The 15,350-nt window shown below is 35.4% G+C and overlaps 2 protein-coding genes across 2 annotated transcripts; one reads left to right on the top strand and one right to left on the bottom strand.

Annotated features, from left to right (window-relative positions):
• Nucleotides 1–531: 531 nt before the first annotated feature.
• LOC114539710 (piggyBac transposable element-derived protein 4-like) lies at nucleotides 532–1,302 on the top strand. The gene has a single exon (XM_028560325.1). The coding sequence runs from the start codon at nucleotides 532–534 to the stop codon at nucleotides 1,300–1,302; it is 771 nt and encodes a 256-aa protein (XP_028416126.1).
• A 9,392-nt stretch (nucleotides 1,303–10,694) lies between these two features.
• LOC114539709 (piggyBac transposable element-derived protein 4-like) lies at nucleotides 10,695–12,517 on the bottom strand. The gene is made up of 3 exons (XM_028560324.1): nucleotides 12,493–12,517; nucleotides 11,132–11,878; nucleotides 10,695–10,987 (listed from the first exon to the last, which is right to left on the bottom strand). Exons 1-3 carry the CDS (start codon nucleotides 12,515–12,517, stop codon nucleotides 10,695–10,697), a joined length of 1,065 nt encoding a protein of 354 aa, XP_028416125.1.
• Nucleotides 12,518–15,350: the final 2,833 nt, after the last annotated feature.

Genomic DNA, 15,350 nt, shown 5'->3' with positions numbered 1-15,350 from the left:
AATCTAATTTGTTGCCATTCTCTCTTCGTTACCTTTTGCCAATGCTGCAGTGGAGAGTTTTCAGTCAGCTGGTCAAGACGGATCACAGAAATTTATTGAAGTTGACATCTTTAGTCTCATTGCGCCAAAGTAAACTAAGCTTGACAAATTGGCACATTACTGCAGAGCCAATCTAAAGCCAAGCAAAGATCTCTTGCAACTTGCCGGATATATGTAATCGAATGCTACAGAGGAGCAAGTGATACGACTAAGAAAGGACTTTCTTAGTAAACTTCCTTGATTATATAGAATGTGTACATCCAGATAATGAGATAAACAAACTTATTCTGTCTCTCGGCGAAGCCAAGCGCGAAACATGTTGAAACAGTAGCCAATACAGTCTTATAGTACTTATTGAGGTACTGATAAAATTGAACATCATTGTTTTTTTGATAAAAGGCTGTTTTGGAGCATATTCAACATAATTTGTACAAGTAATATTGTCCAAGTTATGAGTGTTTTAAACCGTGCTCTGGCGAAAAAAATTGAAATATGGCTGAAGCGCTTTGTATGTTCGATAGCAGCGAAGAAGAAGATTTTGAGGGCTTTTTGATCGACGAAACGGTTGAAGAGACACAACCGATTGCAGCGGGAACATCAGCGATTACGTGGCGAGAAATAGTGGGCGACTCAGACGAAGAAGATTTTTTTGGTTTTTCGAACATTGAAGTTGAAGAGATTGAAAGCAAAAGCGATAGCGAGAGTGATAGTGAGAAAAGTAGCGACGATTATATTGATATTTTTGAATGGAAAGATAATTTAAGTAGTGTAAATGTTGAAGACTTCACGGCCGACTTTGGTCCTTGTTATGGGTTGGGTCAAGATGCTACCCCTAAAGACTTTTTCGACTTGTTTTTCGGCAATGAATTTCTTGACCATGTTGTGCATGCTACTATTTCCTATGCTTGTTCAAAAGGTGACCAAAATTTTTCGACCGACCGCGATGAGATGTCTGCATTTTTTGGATTGAACATTTTAATAGGCATCAACCGCCTACCCAGAATCAGTCTCTACTGGGATTCAGATATATTTTTGGGAAATTCTGGCTTCAAAACTACAATCCCTTTGAGACGGTTTTGGATTTTGAAAAAATATTGTCACATTTCGGACCTGCGACAAGAAAATGCAACCGACGAACTTACAAAAATTCGGCCCCTGATCTCAAAGCTCGAAAACACTTTTCAAAATGCTTATTTACCAGGAAAGGATGTTAGCCAATTCGGATACCTACTACGTGCCGCATTTTCAAGTTTACCTAGGTAAACAACAAAATGACAACGAAATTTTTTTCTTTGGTGCAAAAAACTATGCCTCAGAAGTCACATAATAATTTGAAGCAAGTCAAAAATCAACTCTTGAAAAAAACGTTTTTTTAATTGTTTAGCAATGCAAAATCTTTAATATTTAAAATCCAAGCTTTAGAGGTATTTTGAAATATAAAACTCAAAACAAAAATTGTTGAAACATCAAAATTTTAGGGAAATCTGGCTTTTGAATATTCATTACCCAAAAATAGCCCAAAAAAGTTTTAAAAATCAGAGATGTGGAAATTGTGTTGTCTTGAAAATAATTTTTTAATGGATGTTTCCCTTATCATTTAAATAAAAATTAAACCCTATATATTAATCTAAATGTTTCCTAAATTTCAAGAGGTTTTATTCATTTGGCAATGAGTAACAGCCATTTTTGTGAAGGGAGTCATTACTTGCTAAAATCGGCCATATTGTTTGCAACTTAATGAAGAAGTTAAGTTATACAGTTTGTTCTTGAAGCACAAAATGATATGTGTGATCATATGCCTGTACTTCAAACTGTCTTGTGTTAAACTGTGGTGTATGTGTTATTAACAAGGCCCTGCTCAACTGAAAATGTTGAATTAATTTATAAAGTATGCCTTTATGTATTTTACAGTATGCACTAAAATGATGATCAAATAGTTGAATAAATACATCTTTTATGTAGGCTATGTCAGGAATGCCAAAGTAGGCGAAGGTAGAAATTGAGAAAAAGATGGTGGCACAAATGACCAAAGTGTTACATGGATCAAGAAATGGCATAGCATCTACAGTGTATTGTAATGAGCACTAATACTGTACATTAGAAGTTATGCGAAAACAAGGTTAATCAAGTGGTATGTTACATGACTGTGCGTGCCCACACAAAGGTTAGTCAGCTGATAGAACTTACCCATTCTCAGAGATACCTGAAAAGTATCATATTAAATGTAATATAAAATTTTTAAACTGTAACATCACATATAATACAATACTTTTCAAAATAGTATATAGTAATTTCAAATATATATACTGAAATAAAGTGGTCAAACAGCTTGGGTTTTTTGTCACCATTGACATTGGTCACATGTGAATGTTAAAATCTATCTATTTCATTCAAAATGCAACTGATAAAGTATTGATTGAAAATATTGACATATATTGAAAAGACCTACATTTGTTTGTCTACCCACATGGCATACCCCAAAACTAATTGTAAACATTCTAGCATGTGTTCAGCCTTGTTCTTTTCAAGAAAAAGAAATTTTAACTTGTGATCAATTTTAACTTGTGGCCAGGTATTCTAAAGTTAAGAATTATTACCTGTTGGAAAATTTGAAATAAAAAAATATTGTCCATAAATTTGTGCATGGCACCACAGCCAGATCAGGCGACTTGAGCAATCACTTGATGGTAAGAGTGTATAGATGGTAAGAGAGAATGTATATTATTGCACTTACCTGATCATTTTTACAGCTTCAAGATCAGCCACATAACATAGCTTTTCAGGTGAGGGGACAAATTCCTTTATAATTGGAAAACAATTTAATATTATTTCGATAATTGAGGGATAACTTAATGTCAGACGCAACTCTTCAGTTGTGTGCAGTAAAGAAATTATGTACAATGTAAAACTTGTATTTTAGTAAATTCAGATTGATGATCACCTCTTTGCATTTAAGTTTTAATGTGGCAAGCTTTGCATTAATCACATTCCCAATTGGATGTCCCTTTTTAAAGTGCTCTCAAAATTCCAGCAGGATAGTGAAGGTAACCAGCACTTTATCACTAATATTGAAAAGACCTAAACAAAATATAGATTTAAGAAAGTTCTCCCATTTGGTATACAAATACAGAAAATTCATTTTAAACAACTCTCCACATGCCATAAATGACTACTGGTTAAATATATGCATGAATACATTTCAAAATCAAATTTATTTCCATATATTACCAGTATAAAATTATTTTTTATTTTGTATTTTCTTACATATTCAGCTTGCCATGGTTATGCTGGCAGTTGGATTGAAAATTCAGCCTAGACTGAAAATTGCCTATTATAAAAAGTAATTCAGTATAGCCGTCCATGATCTCATCCATAAAAAGTTATACTACATTTTACCAATAACTGATAGACTTACCATAATCAGAACAAGAGCACGGTTCATTGCTTTGCACAAAGGATTCAGATTTTCACAAAGATATCAATTTTCGTGAAACAGCACAGGCCTGATATCAAATATGTTGATCCACGCTGACCACTCTGCCTAATTTTTCCGCCAAGATTTTCCCCACAAAGACGGCAATTTTCATTACCTGGGCAGTATTCCTTGGGCCAACCACCAGTGATTCCAACCATGGAGCAAGCGTCCTGCTGCATTATATGACGTAACATTGTCCGTAGAACATTGTAATAATATTTAGCTTCTACTTGTGCTAGACGGATTGTTGAAACCCTGCCCTGCGACTCCTCTTCACAATCATCCCCATCGGGCACAGCTGGTCTTTCGTCTGTTGTTGTAACCTCATGATTTTGATCATGCACATTAATAGCAGAAAAGAGGATGTGTTGGTGTAAGCAAATCGCTTTGGTCCGTACATGTTTTCCCTTAAACGAAATCCCTTTGCAATCCTTGCCGCAAGATACAAATGAACTCCTTTTCTCAAAAAATTTTATGTGGCAGTAGCCAACTGTGTTACTTGCCGTTGGACGACCATAAACACAATACATGTTGTACGACACTTTCGCCACAATTGGGTAAGAATTTGCAGTCATATCAAGCACAGCTGCAATTTCATCTTTCACTTGCTGGCTACATGGATATTTATCCAGGCTTAGATTAAGGATCTCTTGAGGGGAAACTGGATTTGATGCCTTTTCAATATGCATACATGAAAATTCTTTGAAAAAGCCCTGAAGCATGATACGCAGAACAGTTTTGTTTGCACTTCTTGTGAAGGCACATCCACATTTCGCCATCTTTGCACACCAAACATCATCCAGTGGTTACTGGTGCGCACAGAGAGAGTATTTTCCGTAATTCCCGTAGGCTTTTTCTTGTTTTTTTAGCCCCTTCAAAGCTTCCACCAAGGTCACATTCATAATTAGGGCATTTTGGAGGTTTGTGTCTGTTGACATAAGTAAATCTCTTACATGAGGGGCAGGTGCCAGTACCACGATTTGACCACGTTTTGCCTTCCATGATCAAGGCTGCTACAATATTCCATAAAAAACAGAATAGTATAGTACGTTTATATTGCTGATTTTTAATCACCAATGATTAGAAAGGTTATAGATAAACTAAGGGTAATTGCAACAATGTAATTATTTTGCTTTGAGCCTTGACTTATCACTGTTATCATCGCATGTCATCATTAGTAAACATATTGACATATTATGAGTACTTTAAGGACTTACCATAAAATATCTTTTAGTGTGACAGTGCCCAAGCCTTTTGATTGTTTTTTGGATGTTTTATTGACCTTTATTGATGTGCCGTTTAGACACAGACAAAGAGATTATACTAGATGCACAACTACACGGTTTTATTAACTTCTCAAATTACAAGTGGCGCTTTATATAGCTGAGAAGTTCGTTGCGCGCTTTGTTTATACCGATTAGAGGATTTGTTTCACAGTGATCGGTTTCATTGTTGAACTACAAGATCAGATGGACCATACTCCTATACATTACTATTTATGACAAATATTTTGATTTTCTAAAAATGACATCCCAACGAAACGCCTTATGTATATGCGCTATACACACTGAGAGATTGTTGGATTCATTAACTTCTCAAATTACAAGTGACATCCCAACGAAACGCTTTATGTATATGTGCTATGTATATAGCTGAGAGATTCGTATAGCTGAGAAGTTCTATGTGTGTAGCTTAGAAGTTTGTTGTTCGCTTTGTTTATCACAATTATACGAGACAGCGTATATTTTGCGTTTTTCATGGCGTGAATTTACAGCGCGGGCATTGTAGGAGCTACCTCAACCAATCACAATCTTGCAACTCTTCCCAACGCTTAATTACACCCTGGCCGATCAGATGCATCGTTCTTCACGCTGAAGGTCTACTGAACTGTGGATCTAGAGCAAGTTAGGACTGCGATTGAATAGGAGTTAAATGGGCCTGGAAAAGTACTCGGATATCATCCTATGCACCAAAAAATCCACCAAGTTCATCATCTAAATGTCCCTAGGCACCTTGCACACAATGTAGTGTACGACCTTGGTCCGGATAGCCTAGAAGCAAGTGCTTTAGGAAAGAATAAACATGGGCATTTCATGTCTAAGGGACCAAATTTTGTTCATTCCCTCAATGGACATGCAAAGCTCATGGGATATCCGAGGGACACATTTCCTCTTGCTATATACGGATGCTTTGAAACTGCTAGCTGTAAATTGTTTTGGTTAAAGATATGGACAAGTCACTCAGATCTGATGATGGTATTTTGACCACATTTATAAAACAAAAACCATAGCCTCGAATATTCGTATAGATAAAGGAACAGAAACAGGAAAAATGGCAACATTACACTGTTTTTTTTTTGCATAGACAACAAGGCGACATGGAGGATCCCCTGAATTCTGTTATTTATGGACTCTCTACCTCTAATCAGATATTTATAGCTTTGCTGTAATCGTACATTTGCATTTAGTAATGCCACTCTATTTTTATCATGCTATTGTATGTATTGTTTCATTTTTGTAGATAGAGCGGTGGTGGCATGACTACACGAATGGCTTGAAAAATTTTACAAAGAATGTTTAAAGTAATTACTTGATCAATGTACTATGATCCCCATAATGAACTGGACAGGTGGGCCTATTGTATTGAGTGTCATTACTCTACTATACAGGGTGTATAAAAAAAAATGTCCCAAATGTAAAATTTCCGTTTTTCAAGATATTTTGCAGAATTTGGCAATTTTTTTTCTGTTCCTAGAGATAGTTAAGACTTATCTGGTATACCTAGGCCAAGTTTGGTTTTTCATTAACAAAATTATGTTACCGGGGGGGGGTAGGATTCCTTCTCACTGATATTGAGAGGGCTTGCGCACGAAAATGTGAAGCCAAAATTGAGATATTATTTAGCTGTCTAAAAGTAGGAAAGCTTTTAAATAAACTGTCAAAGTTTCAGGAAAAATAATGCAAACTGGGAGCAACGCGCGACTCCTAAAAGTGACAAATATTTCATTGTGCACAGTGGATTAAATGCATCGTTGATTTTAGCGTGACCGATCTCATGCAAGGCTGGGCAAATGAATAAATTAAAGTGAGAAACTGAACAAGAAGACGAAGCGATTTAATAACAAGATTTTTATTCTTGATGTTAATCCTCAACATTTCCACCATTTCTTTCTAAGCAAACTGCGGCTCGTCTGAACATGGTAAACACTGAACGGCGAACCACATTTGTCTGTCCTGCCTCAAATTATCCATTTCGTTCGAAATTCTTTCTTGCAAATTGCCTATACACTACCACCGGCAAATCTAGGCGAATGGACAGACAAATGGTTCGCTGTTCAGTGTTTAGTATGCTCAGACAAGCCGCAGTTTGCTTAGAATGAAATGGTGGACATGCTGAGGATTAACATCACGAATAAATCGCTTTGTTTTTGTGTTCAGTTTCTCGCTTTAATTTATTCATTTGCCCACCTTGTATGAGATCGGTCACGCTAAAATCAACGATGCATTTAATCCACTGCGCGCAATGAAATATTTGTCACCTTTAGGCGTCGCGCGTTGCTCCCAGTATGCATTATTTTTCCTGAAACTTTGACAGTTTATTAAAAAGCTTTCCTACTTTTAGACAGCTAAATAATATCTCAAATTTAAGCTTCACATTTTCGCGCGCAAGCCCTCTCAATATCAGTGGAAAGGAACCACCCCCCCCGGTAACATAATTTTGTTAATGAAAAACCAAACTTGGCCTAGGTATACCAGATAAGTCTTAACTATCTCTAGGAACAGAAAGATTTGCCAAATTCTGCAAAATATGCTGAAAAACGGAATTTTTACATTTGGGACATTTTTTTTGATACACCCTGTATAGTATTTTTATTAGTGAAGCAGATTTAAATATTCAGGGTTATTATTTGTCATAAGAAGGTCACTCCTGGCATATCTTTTTGTTCCTTTGCTTCAAAAAGAACTTGATGTGTTCAAAGAATCTGTGTGGAACACACATCGGATTAGACATCAGAGAGACACGTACTTGCCTGATGGTGTCCCTAATCATGTCTACTCATTTCCCAAGGAGTATGGGCTTGAGGAATGTGGTAAGTCACAAATAAGAGCAATAACAGCAGATTAAATACTGTAGCATATAAGGAAGGGAGAATGAAATTTGATTCTGGGGCATGCAATAAATCCCATTATTATTTACGTAAAAGAAGTCACAGCCTCTGATTGGCTAGTAGCCATGTGTGAACACATGTGCGAACACATAATATGAAGAATTATTACTACTTAGTTTGTCTTTATTAACCTCAGCCTTTGGTTTATAACCGCAAACGTCTAGCCACCCTGTGGCACATTGTTCAAGAATACTAGAAAGCATAATAAATTTAGGTTTGAAAGTCACAAATGAACAACTCAAAAAAAGCAGGTATACAATGTGGGATTCTTTACAATGTTGACTAATTTGGATCAAACCTGTAGAAGAGAATGTGAACAACTCATTCCCAACGCTGATCAAGTCAAACCAAACGAATGCAAAGATGTTTTTTTTTTCTTAAAAGACAAGTATTAAGAACAACATTGACATTTTATATTTATATAGTCATATGAAGTTATTATTGTTTTTAGGCATTATTAGGCAGTGTAATGATATGTTAGTCTGGATTCCAAAACTGAGGTGGCCCAATACAGTTTTGAAAATATCAGTTGTTCATCATTCTCTCTATTGTTTTGGCTGCACTTGTTTAAAATAATGATGGTTAACAACTTCACTGGCAGTTCAATGTAAATATAAGGTTGGGTTTACACATATTTTTATGCTTCATAATTCTTGAGCAAAATTTTGTTATTGCTAATTTTCTGTATTGATCTGCCTAAAAGAAGTGTTCTCTATAAAATTATTAGAAACACTCTATTTTGTTTGTAATACCAATACATAAAAACAATACAACCAAAAGTTAACATTTGAACACAACTTCAAATAACATATATAGAAAGAGATTTTTAGGATTCATAACCCCCAAACTATTTAGTTATCTTTTCTCAAAAAGTAAACTATAATGCAGGCAAAGTAAGTGCTTTGCAATATTTGTTGCATGTGTGATCCTTTTTGAAGGCCTAAAAAAGGCTTAAAACAATACAACCAAAAGTTAAAATTTGAACACAACTTCAAATAACATATATAGAAAGAGATAGAACTTTTCAGGATTCATAACCCCACAAACTATTAAGTTTTCTCTTCTCAAAAAGTAAACTACAATGCAGGCAAAGTAAGGCCTGTTTCATATGTCGAATTTAATTAAAAGGAATTTAATTCCGAATTTATTTCGTCAATTGGTCAAATTAATTTGGCTTCATTTCAAACAACGAAATTTATTGAGAAGAATTACTATTCCAACAAGACACTTTGTATGATGGTTAGTTATCCTGAATAAAATCAGAAAAGAAAGACAAAGACGACAAATTCGTCAAGCTATCCTGATTTTGTTTAATGTCAAATGAAGGTTTACAATTCTAATTTGATGGAAATTATCTGTATTATTGCATAATCTCCCTGTTGTCGCCAGTTGAGGTAACACGAGTAACATTTGGTAATATATTAAACAGTATTTGCCAAGACCTTGACAAAAAAACTATTACGGAAGTCCCTATATCACCTGAATGAAGACTTGCAATATGTTTGTATAGATTAGAAAGAGGGGATTATCTTTACACCATTGCTGAATTGTTTCGGATAGGAGTTTCAACTGTATAAAGTATTGTTCTCGAAGTCTTTGATGGAATTGTGAAAAATCTATGGAAATCAGCAGTAATGGACCTGTTCCCTTCCAATGATGAGCAGATGACTACAAAAATCATTGATATGGAACTGTTTTGGCTATTCCCTGGGGGGTATTGATGGTTGCCATCTGCCTATAATTTGCCCAAATGGTGGCCAAGAAGCAAGAAGGGAATATCTTAACTCATTAAGTGGCAGACTTTTGCAATAGTTCTACCCCACTAAGTTGCAAACAATATGGCCGATTTTAGCAATTAATGACTGCCTTCACAAAAATGGCTGAAACTCATTGCCTAATTAATAAAATCCCTTGAAATTTAGGAAACATTTAGATTAATATATAGGGTTTCATTTTTATTTAAATGATAAGGGAAAATCATTAAAAAATTATTTTCAAGGCAACACAATTTCACATCTCTGATTTTTAAAACTTTTTTGGCTATTTTTGGGTAATGAATATTCAAAAGCCAGATTTCCCTAAAATTTTGATGTTTCAAAATTTTTTTTTGAGTTTTATATTCAAAATACTTCTAAAGCTTGGATTTTAAATATAAAAGATTTTGCATTGCTAAACAATCAAAAAAGTTTTTTTCAAGAGTTGATTTTTGACTTGCTTCAAATTATTTTGTGACTTCTGAGGCATAGTTTTTGCACCAAAGAAAAAAATATAGCCAAATTGACCTATAAATATAGGTTGTCTAACACTGATTTTGAGCTCATTATATTAACAGAAAATTCATCATTGATATAATATAAATTTGAGTAAAATAAGTAAGCCTGTGAGGGAAAAACATGAGATTTTACTAGCGTGCTATAACGCGGCTTTCAGAAGAACTGCATTTCAGGGCTTCTTTTTTCGGCAACTGCCTGGCAAAAGGCCAGTTTTTTGTTTTTTATATAAACTATTTATTTTTTTAAAACAAGATAAAAACCATAGAAGATTTTGTCTATAGATTAGACTAAATTTATTCATGCCATTCATTAAAACAAGCTCTTAATCTACAAAGGTTTACATTACATTGAGCACATTTATAAACGCTCTCAAAAGTTCTACCCGACGCACGCTTTCTTCCAACTTTCGCACACATCACACACGCTCGTTTTCGCTCTGAAGACTTCACTAAACTATGGCCTTTGACATTTTGACCCACAGGAGTTTCTTTTTTACGGCTAGTCGGACCGCTAGAAATTCTCTTGTAGCCGTTATAGGTCGAAATAAGTTGCCTTGCCAGGGCAAGCCGAAACTCTAAGTGTTTCAACCGATTGCGTCGATCAGTCTGCAAATTTTGGAGAATATACGCGTTTACGATTGAAATATTAACGAAAAACCAAGTCAAATACTTCCACCATTTTTTTGATGGAGATCCGACAGGGTAGTAGCTCCTATATTGGTCGTTTACGTCCACGCCGTTCATATACTTATTGTAAACAGATATGACGGCGGGTTTTTTCGTTCTTCTTCCGGCACGGCTTTTGTTTTTCCAGTGCGCTCATCCAAAGGGCCGAAAACTTGGGGCTCGGGATCGACATTGGTCGAAAGAATCGTAACTAAGCGCTTATCTTGCCAAACCAAACAAACCGAATTACCATTTTGCCTAGTTCTAATTTCACCTCGCTTGAGTTTTATGTTTTTAAATCGACAGGAAAGTTCTTCCTGTTGTGGCGCAAGGTCGAGCATGCGTAAGTTTTGTTTTCCAACAAATGCTGAAGCAGGGAGATCGAAGAAAAATAATTATCGAAAAGAAATGTCGGTAATCATTAAAGTAGGGTTTTCCCAGAAAATCAACGACTTTGAAACCGAGACCTTGCGCCTTTTCCGCATCATTTTGTTGTCATTTTGTTGTTTACCTAAGTAAACTTGAAAACGCGGCACGTAGTAGGTATCCGAATCGGCTAACATCCAAACTTTAATACCGAATTTGTTTGGCTTTTTAGGCATATATTGCTTGAAAGATAAACGACCATTGAATTTCACCAAACCTTCGTCAATCGAAATATTTTTTCCTGGTACATAAGCATTTTGAAAAGCGTTTTCGAGCTTTGAAATCAGGGGCCGAATTTTTGTAAGTTTATCGGTTGCGTTTTCTTGCCGCGGGTCCGAAATGTGAAAATATTTTTTCAAAATCCAAAACCGTCTCAAAGGGATTGTAGTTTTGAAGCCAGGATTTCCCAAAAATATATCTGAATCCCAGTAGAGACTGATTCTGGGTAGGCGGTTGATGCCTATTAAAATGTTCAATCCAAAAAATGGAGACATCTCATCGCGGTCGGTCGAAAAAATTTGATCACCTTTTGAACGAGCATACGAAATAGTAGCATGCACAACATGATCAAGAAATTCATCGCCGAAAAACAAGTTGAAAAAGTCCTTAGGGGAAGCATCTTGACCCAACCCATGACAAGGACCAAAGTCGGCAGTGAAGTCTTCAACATTTACACTACTTAAATTATCTTTCCATTCAAAAATATCAATAAAATCGTCGCTACTTATCTCACTATCACTATCGCTCTCACTCTCGCTTTCAATCTCTTCTACTTCGATGTCCGAAAAACCGAAAAAATCTTCTTCTTCGTCGTCCGAATCGCCCGCTATTTCTCGCCACGTAATATGAAGGAAGACATCGAATTAAATTGCATGTAATCTATGGCAGAAACCACTTTCTTTCTTGTTGCCATTTTGAATTTCACACAGTTATCACCGCTGCTCACTTTTCGGCAAGTGTGGCTCAAATGCAAGGTGGAATGTTGAGAAGGGTATAACAGTATATGAACCAATATCGAAAGAAACTACTAAATATCATAGCCAGAAATTAGCGGAATTGCGCAATTTACGAGCTTAACTGCCAAAATAGCATAATTTGTATAAACAATAATAAGAAGTGAGGTGAATAAGCTTAAATTAAGATGGCAAGATGCTTAAAATCCAAAGAAACGAAAGTTTTTTCTAGTCAGCGACATGCTTACGATTAACTAGAACTAAAAATTATACTATCTGTGTGCAAAAAAAATGTCCCTGAGAAATTTTTAAATGTGACTAATCAATACATATTAGTTAACAGCATGTGTTGTTGAAAGCAGAATTCCATGTCGATTTAAACCCTAAAACCACCATTTTGTTGAAGTGTTATTAGTGTTAGTGTTATTCTTGAATAATATCAAAACACAAAGTCTTTAAACACATTCCTAATGTACCTAAATACCTAATGTACCTATACTGAAGTTCCGGTTCTTCATGATATTGAATATGTAAGAATATGAGTCCGGATCACCCAAATCTATCAGCGGTTATTATCATAGACATGGTAATTTTCAAAATAAAGTACGAAAAATGAAGTAAATACAACCTGTTCCGCTGCTATGCCATGGCTACTGATCATGGCTACTGATCATGGCTAGCGAGTGTAAATTTCACTTGATCCTGGTGTAAAATTATTAAGTGGGGAAGCTGTAGCAGTTAAGTGAAAATCCCTCAGGAGATTTTAATTCATTGGCATAAATTAAAGCATAAAGGACACAACCTTTTATATGTAAATTTTCTAAAGAGTTGCAAGGTACTTCCATTCTGAGTTGTGCCAAATTCTTGCCTGGAGACACAAATCGCCGATGTAGCTTGGCTAGCCAAAAGGGAATGTCATGGAAAAAGCGGCAGTAAAAAAAAGAAGCTTTTAAAGAAAAAACGTCAAATGAAATATGCAAAGCAGATATTGATCGCCTGGAACCAGCACAACAACATGCAGACGTCGCACATAGAGAAGAAAGTCCAGCACTTCAAGACCTGGAGATGAGATGCCCTGAACTATTTTCAGAATTAGTTAAAGGAAAAGACTACGAGTGGCCATCACCACCCAAAATACACCAAATGTAAAACGGTCAAGCGTATTTTTAATCGGTAAAGACAATACAGGAACGGAATGTTACACACTGAAATGGCCCAGCATTCATTCGTAGATTGGAACATACAAAACTGAAACGACCAAGACAAATTTGCAATGGTTGACCAATCAATGTACAATTGGCATAGCGTAAACTAAATCGGCACAGCGTAAACTAAATTGGCACGGCGTAAACTGATTTGGTTTAGCCACCTAAAGTGAATTGGTGTAGCGTAAACTGAATTGGTTTAGCGTAAACTGAATTGGTATAGCGTAAACTGAATTGGTATAGCGTAAACTGAATTGGTATAGCCCTTATAGCGTAAAATGAATTGGTATAGGCTGTTTAACGTAAACTGAATTGGTATAGTGTAAACTGAATTGGTTTAGCGTAAAGTGAACTGGTGTAGCGTAAACTGAATTGGTATAGCGTAAACTGAATTGGTTTAGCGTAAAGTGAATTGGTGTAGCGTAAACTGAATTGGTTTAGCGTAAAGGGAATTGGTGTAGCGTAAACTGAATTGGTTTAGCGTAAAGTGAATTGGTGTAGCGTAAAGTGAATTGGTGTAGCGTAAAATGAATTGGTATAGCATAAACTGAATAGGTGTAGCGTAAACTGAATTGGTATAGCGTAAACTGAATTGGTGTAGCCTAAAAGTTAATTGGTTTAGCATAAAGTGAATTGGTGTAGCGTAAAGTGAATTGGTATATCGTAAACTGAATTAGTGTAGCGTAAGCTGAATTGGTATAGCGTAAATGGAAATGGCGTAGCGTAAACTGAGTTGGTGTAGCGTTAACTGAATTGGTGTAGCGTAAAGGGAATTGGCGAGATAACAGGATATTGATGTATACATGTTCTCACTTAGTTATGCCTGGGGCATCATGCGGAGATGTATACAGCCCGCTCGCAGGGTAAGATTAATTGTCCTGTTTGAGCCTGAGCCTGATCAATTTTAAAGTCAATTTTACATATCTGGATCAGCCAGGTAAGCTTTTGTTTGTATTTATAAAATATTCTGCTTCGATCTATAGTGACAGAATATTTTATTACATGTTCTGTAGTGAATTTATTTTCTAACGAAATGGCAATATTATTTGCATATTGTTCATGCTTGATTGCACATCCTATTTCATTTGCATACACATTTAGAGTTTAATATCGTCCATACATTACGGATATTACTTTTATTTTGAAAATAAAAATCTTTGTTTAACAAAATATTTCAAATTTTGCTCCAATAGGTTGGGGGATTGGACAAGATTAGTCAGGTCATCATGCCTTGGGGCTGGTCTGGCAATAGTTAAGTATGGATATATTAAAAAGGTATGTCATCACATTTCCATGAGGTTGGGGTGGGGGGTTACAATTCACAAGTGCATCACTACATTTAAGTGAATACAAAGTAGAGTAGTCTTTGATTTATATTTCAGTAAAACATTACAAACTGCTAGATTCGTTCAGTAATTCAAAATGACATGTTTGTTTATGTTTAGTCATTAAAGAGAATTGCATAGTACAATATGGTAAGATATGTTTACCTTTCTACATCTGTTTACTATCTGTTCATATACATATTAAGTAAAATTTCATTAAAGTTAATGAAATAAGTTGACATGGTAATTTTATCTACAGTAACATGTAAAAATGAAACTCATAATAATTTGTAAAATTATAAGCAAATTAGGTAGATCAATATGGGTACCCAGAATTGTGTTTTGCTACCATATTTTTATGGTATTGTAGTCAGGATTGGAACTGGGAGAGGGGGTTGTGAATGGGAGGTGTAACACACTCAAAGAAAAATCAATTAAGCGGCCCAATTTCCCCAGAAAGGGCCCTGGAATTGCAGGAAATTTTTTTTAGAAATATATAATATATAAATATATAAATATAACATATAATATATAAATATATATAAATATATATTGCCTCGTTCTTCAGAAACCTCATCATAATTTTACATGCCAAACAAGCTTAGTACAAGAATTAGTAAAATGAAGCTTAGAAAACGAATTGTATTACATACATCCATGTTGCCTCGTTCTTTAGAAACCTTGTCAAAATTTTACATGCCAAACAAGCTTATATAGTACATGAATTATAAGTGAAATAAAGCTTAGAACACGAATTGTATTACATACAACCATGTTGCCTCGTTCTCTAGAAACCTTGTCAAAATTTTACATGCCAAACA

Source organism: Dendronephthya gigantea, unplaced genomic scaffold, assembly GCF_004324835.1.
Source record: "Dendronephthya gigantea isolate DGI-Jeju-01 unplaced genomic scaffold, DenGig_1.0 000214F, whole genome shotgun sequence".
NCBI classification, from domain to species: Eukaryota; Metazoa; Cnidaria; class Anthozoa; order Malacalcyonacea; family Nephtheidae; genus Dendronephthya; species Dendronephthya gigantea.
This window is presented reverse-complemented; position numbering and strand designations above follow the sequence as displayed.

Bases quoted from the DNA above. Each gene is read 5' to 3' on its own strand.
- LOC114539710 (XM_028560325.1), top strand. From the start codon at position 532: ATGGCTGAAGCGCTTTGTATGTTCGATAGCAGCGAAGAAGAAGATTTT.
- LOC114539709 (XM_028560324.1), bottom strand. From the start codon at position 12,517: ATGAAGAACCGGAACTTCAGTATAG. The intron at 11,879-12,492 runs GTACATTAGGTA...TTACGTGGCGAG, and splicing joins GAACCGGAACTTCAGTATAG to AAATAGCGGGCGATTCGGAC. The intron at 10,988-11,131 runs GTAAACAACAAA...TCCCTGCTTCAG, and splicing joins GCGTTTTCAAGTTTACTTAG to CATTTGTTGGAAAACAAAAC.